General features: G+C 43.0%; 1 protein-coding gene across 2 annotated transcripts in view; it reads right to left on the bottom strand.

Annotated features, from left to right (window-relative positions):
- Nucleotides 1-6: 6 nt before the first annotated feature.
- LOC142311437 (protein MTSS 1-like) overlaps nt 7-6,000 on the bottom strand; it is a 204,654-nt gene continuing 198,660 nt past the window's right edge. Inside the window, exons 13-14 of one of the 2 annotated variants that reach the window (XM_075349868.1) lie at nt 5,345-5,371; nt 7-2,941 (exon numbers count right to left, since the gene is read on the bottom strand). In XM_075349868.1, coding sequence (XP_075205983.1) covers nt 2,226-2,941; nt 5,345-5,371 — 743 coding nt within the window. In that variant the 3' untranslated portion in view covers nt 7-2,225. The remainder of the gene's footprint in view (nt 2,942-5,344; nt 5,372-6,000) is intronic. The other variant, XM_075349869.1, reaches the window with a different exon arrangement.

Here is a 6,000-nt window from a genome sequence, read left to right as displayed (position 1 = left end):
TATGACCAGTAGGGGGCACACAATTGCACATTATAGACTGGTAATTACAGGGGGTTTTCCATTACACTGATACTAATGACCTAGCCTTAAGATTGGAGTTCCACTGCAGTATCCAAGAGGGTCCAATAAACAGTTAGAAGCTGATCGTTGGGGTAGCAGGTGTTGGCGCCCCACCAATCTGATAATGATGACTAGAGATGAGTGAACCTTTGGAGGTTTGGTTCGGCAGGTGCATTCGAACCTTAGGTAAGGTCCGGTTTGTGACCCTGACTTGATCCGAACTTCCATGGAAGTCAGTAATTGGGCAGTTCATGTCTCTGCCCACATGCAGCCAGCCTTAAGCAGAACACTTCCAGGGGAGGACGGGGCTTTGCAAATGTGCATACTACATCTGATCACGCTGATTTTACCCCCAGTGCGAGCCGTTCAAACACAGCATGCGACTTGCACTGGGCTGTGCATCGCTCATACCCAAGCACAGCGCTGCTCGCTTAAGAGGTTTGCAGTTGTAACTCGCTCGAGCTTTGAACCCAAACTTTTTTTTTTGGAAGTCTGTTTCCGAGTCCGAACCTCAGGTTTGCTCATCTCTAGTGATGACTGATAACGCTAGGTCAGTATAGTGGAAAACCCCTTTAAATAGGCTGTCCCACTATCTCAACTTACTGTAATCACTGGAGATGCCCCAACTGATGACAACAATTGGGGGCGCCAAAGAGAATAACCGAATGCTGCACTCAATTGTTTTGGTCAGTCTCATACACAGTGAATTGAGCTACTGTGCACATGCACATACACCTGGGACCCAGATCACATGATTGGTGGGGTTGCCAGAAATTAACCCCCAATGATCAGTATTGTTTCACCTATCCTTAGCGATTAGTAGTGATTGTGGGGCAGCCCCTTTAATGCTATTATGCCATCTCTTCTAATAACTTAACACATGCTGAATTCCCACTGTATTTTAAACTGTTGAGCAGTGACTTGTCAGCACTGCTTAAAACTCTTCGGCCACGTAGATTAAACCTCAGATTATGTACCTACTGCTTTAACGCTATAAATACCATCAACCGAGTAGTGTAGTACATCTATACAGTCCATAAATTGAGTCACTGGTAAGGGTTTTATTTGGTGGATAATTGAGTACTAAAAGCTCGCCTGAACCTAACTGACTATGTAACCCCATCAAAATTGCACTTCTATGCGCTCTACTACAAAAGTGTGTTTAACCTATGAGGTCATAGGCATTAATTGAGCTGTGCACCATGAACAACTCAATGGGATCTCTGGAGTATCCTAGCTGCAAAGCACCACTGGGCCACCATGCCACACTGTGGGCCACCATGCCACACTGCGGGCCATCATGCCATACTGCGGGCCACAGATGAAGCTGCTGTTGCCTAAAAGGTCACTAAAGTAGTCTGCATGTTTATTAAATAATAAAGTAACTATAAAATAAATAATTTTGCTTTAATTTGTTGAAAATCTGTACAAAAAAAAAATTCTCTATGCATTGTACAATCTATATTTCGGATTAGTAATTAGCAGGTACATATCCTAACTCAAGTATTGGCATCCAGCTTGTGGGGTTAAAAAAAAAATGTGTGGCAGTTATATCCATAAAAAAATGTTACAATGCCCACAATACATTGTGAATAAATGAGATAAATGCAGTCCTACATTCGGAGAACATAAAATAGCTCTACTGGCGTGTCCTAAAAGTTATTATTCACCCATCTGTAAAGCAACAGGTTTGCTCATTCTGGGCTGTAGGAAGTTCAAGAAGAATTTTAAATAAAAAACAATAACAACAAGGAATATGTTTAAGAATAAAACGTTTTGCTGGTTATGGGTCCAGACAGCCTACAAGACGTGAGACAACACAGGAGATTGACCTATGTCTATAAAGAGCGTACAATCTGCTTTACCTGGGTCAAGGCACTTTGCCATCACAACTCTGGCCTGAAAACTAGAAAGTGATCCAAAGCAAAATAAATCATTTATAGCACTAAGATAAAAGGCACGCTAACAAAAAAATAAAATGATCCTAAAGATAAATGTAAGAATAGACTGAGAGTAAACAGAACCCTGCATAATGGGCAACTAACCGAGCCGATGACGATAACAGTCGTAACTCAAACGTTTCCATCCTATTAAGTCTTTATATTAGTAATAAAAATAATGTCTCTTTAACTGAAGCAAAGAAAGGGCAAATGAGGCAACCGGCTTCACTTGACCTGTGGGGCTGATCTATCATTGCTGATGGTTTTTCTAAGCCTCACTCCACGTCTTATCATTGAGAGCATATCGTCCTGGTGTACGACCGCCTCATTATTGCTGATGATGGTGGGTTCTGCTTCACTCGTGCTTGGAGCAGCCGTAGCCGGTGTGCTATCTATTGTTCCCGCGCTGTATGGAAATGCTTTCTGTGGGCTCAAGGGCACTGGACTGATCCCTTGAGAGTAAGAAAAGGATTGCTTAGGTATAAAGGCACAATATGTTGTTTGCACGGCATTGAGGCTTTGAGCTGATTGACACAACCCTGGCCTTATCTGGGCAAGATCTGATCTATGATCCGGTGTATAAGGGTAATTTATGCTGTTCGTCCTCTCACCAAAGGGATTTATGGGAGCATCTGGTAAAGTTGGGGTCTTAACAGGCACAACGGGAGTTCGGATAGGTATTGGAACGCCACTAATTGTGCCTCTTCTTATGGTTGGCTTGTTGGAAGGTTTCCTTTTTATGGTAGCAACATAAGGTGATCGGACAAGTGGGTCGGGCTCAGCTAGAAGACTGACAGTCGATGCAGGCCTCTTGGCTTGAAACATTCTCCTGTAATTCTGGCTTATGTCGCTGTTTCTGGGAATCGTAGACGACTTGTCAAAATCCAATTGATCGCTTTCTTCTTGTTCTCCAAGCAGCGAGATATAATCATAGTCTGCAACTGAAGATAAAAGTGGAAATTAAATCCGGAAACACAGAAGTGTGAAAAACAGAAGAAGCTTATTATCACTTAAAATTTGGGAATAAGCAAAACAACGTTACTAGTTAAAGGAGACCTGTCACATTAATACTGGCATCTGATTTGCAGGTGGCATGTAATAGAGCAGAAGCTGGACAGATCGACAAAATCTTTTCCAACAAATCTATATATCATATATAACTTGTAGGTTATTGATTTAAATCCCTGTTCTAAGCTTAGGAGTCCAATGGGTGGTCCTATCATTGCCAGCTATCTCCATATGCCCAATCACTGAATAGGACCGCCCACTGGACTCCTAAGCATAGAAGGAGCAGGGATTTACATAAAATACAAGTTTTATTGCATGTTATATCAATCTACATATCAATTTGCTTAGCTCCTAGGGCTGTACATCAGCGCTTGCATCAAACAGCATCACTTTATATTAAAATAACATTGTTGCACCTTTTTAAGGACCTCTCAGCCTTAAACATACAACTTAACATGCCCTCAGGAGCATTTCTGGTATGTCAAGTAATACATTAGAGATCCAGAGCTGCTCTTCATACTGTATCTGGGGACAGGGAGTTGCAATCATTATCCTCCATTATAACAATGGGGAAATGTAGTAACTAAGTTAGATTTTACACTGCCCCTCCCTCCATGTAAGACAGTCTTCCGAATATTTAGAGGTAGGAAAGAGCACATGGACACCAGAGCTGGGACTGCACACAGCCTAGATGAGCGGTTTCATTCATTTTGAGTGAGTCTGTATTGAAATAAATAGGTATTGAAGACAGAGCTAAAGGGAACCTGTCTGGTGCAATATGCACCCAGAACCAGGAGCATTTCTGGGTGCATATTGTTAATTCCTGCCTAACCGTCCCTGTATACACTAGCATAGATAAAGAGATCTTTAGAAAATGTATTTCTAAAGATCTTTTATCGTATGTTAATGAGCTCAGGGAATAGTAGCAAGGGTGTTAGCTCCTGCGCCCATTCCGCCCTCTTAGCATGGCAGCACTCCTACAGGGGCATGCTAACATGCTATTCAATGCCCACTGCCCAGAGTCATCAGCAATGACGCGGGTACCGCATCAGACACCAGCCAGAGCGCCTAATCAGAAGTCCTCGGCACTACTGGTCAAGTGCACTATGAAGCCGGGTGTACACGTCTGGCTGCAGAGAAATCTAGTGCGCATGACCGGAAAGAAGTGTCGGACAGTTCTGATAATGAGCACTGCCTGGCATGTGAAGCGATGACAGCGGACATAGGTACGCGCGTCAGCGCTGATGATGCTGGACAATGGGCATTGAATAGCATATTAGCATGCCCCTGTAGGCTTACCAACATGCTAAGAGGGCGGAATGAGCGCAGGAACTACCCTAAAGCCCTTGCGACTAGTCCCCACGCTCATTAGCATATAATAAAGGATCTTTAGAAATACTTTTTCTAAAGATATCTTTATGTGTCCTACTAGATACTGGAACTGTTAGGCAGGAATTAGCAATATGCACACAGAACTGTCCATGGTTCTGGGTGCATATTGCACCTGACAGGTCCCCCTTAAACTTGCATGTTTATGACTAGGTGTGGAAGGCTGTTTGCTGAGAGCACTAATATACTGTATATGGCCAGTTTACAAGCTATTTTGGCCCGTTAAAGGGATCTGTCCAGTAAAAACAAGTTACAAAATACATGGTAACTTCCTAATCGGCAGGTGTCCCACCATTGAGTGCACCTATTGGGAGCAAGGGGAACTTTTATCCCCAGTACAAAATGCCACAGTGGGTTGGACTACTACCTGCCGCGCCAGTCTCCTTGTGAGTGCAGTGCGCAGCAGCCCCATAGGAAATCAATGTAGCTATCCTGTGGACAGGAGACAAAGGGGTTTGTGGGGAAATCAAGAAGTTGAGCTATCTGTCTTTGGATTTTTACCCTGGAATCACCAAAAATCAGCAAAGCTAAAAGCAGCAGCAGGATAAGTGTATAACAAATCTGTGGAAGCAAAATGTCAGAAGTATATCATCCATAACCCAAGCGTAAAACACCGAAATGAAGACAACACTAGTATGGACAAAGGCACAAAACATGGAGAACACCAGAGATGGGATTTCCAGGGAAAGATTGGAGGCAGAACACTGCATTAGAAAAAACGCTTCAATTAAGCAAATACAATCAACTGTTTCAGTGCCAAACACTCTACTTTTGGGAGTCAACCTGTGGCACGGAAAGTGTTGTACATCAAACATCATCACCCATCAAGGGCTATGATGGGAGACACATGGGAGAGCTAAACAAAACGTTGGAGCACATGACAGGCACAACACCACAATATAAAGGATTGGATCAGCCCAGTCCAATCTAATGAAAAAGATTCTTACCAAAAAGAGAAGGGTCCTTCTTTAAGGCTGTGGAAAGAATGCACATATGTTGGTTGAGACGCCAAGGAACTTGCGAAGTTGATGCTTAAAACATGATATCTGCCACGCTCCTTTCAGACAATCATAAAGCGCGGAGTTTTCTCCTCATTACTAAGCTAAACGTCACACGGGCAATGCTAGTATTACTCCAGATGGCTTTACTTTTTTCTTTAGCAAATTTGAAGTACGGTACTTTATCTATATTATATTGATTTTAAACCCTAATCATTGAAGGGAGTATGTCACCCCCAACATGGATATTAGGCTGCCTAAATATTTATAAGGCGGAGCTAGCACTCATTTAAATCATACTAGGTAAGGATAGCTTAACTTAATATTTAATTAAAAATCAATATTTATCTTATATCAAATGAGGGCATTTACTTAATAATGGACTGACTTGTCTCTAAAGCTGTGAGGGAATGCTGTGTCTCCCATCTACGCCTGCGTGCTGGATGATTGCGGTAGCACGCTCATAGTGGCAGTGTGGGTGGGCACACAAAAGCTGCAGGCGCACTCTGATGTCAGACTCCTGCCGATGTGTGGTGGCCACTTACTGCACTGACACTACGAGCGCACCACCAGGATCATCCAGTGTGGGCAGATGGCTGTGGGCG

This window comes from Anomaloglossus baeobatrachus, chromosome 5, assembly GCF_048569485.1.
Source record: "Anomaloglossus baeobatrachus isolate aAnoBae1 chromosome 5, aAnoBae1.hap1, whole genome shotgun sequence".
Classification (NCBI taxonomy): domain Eukaryota; kingdom Metazoa; phylum Chordata; class Amphibia; order Anura; family Aromobatidae; genus Anomaloglossus; species Anomaloglossus baeobatrachus.
This window is presented reverse-complemented; position numbering and strand designations above follow the sequence as displayed.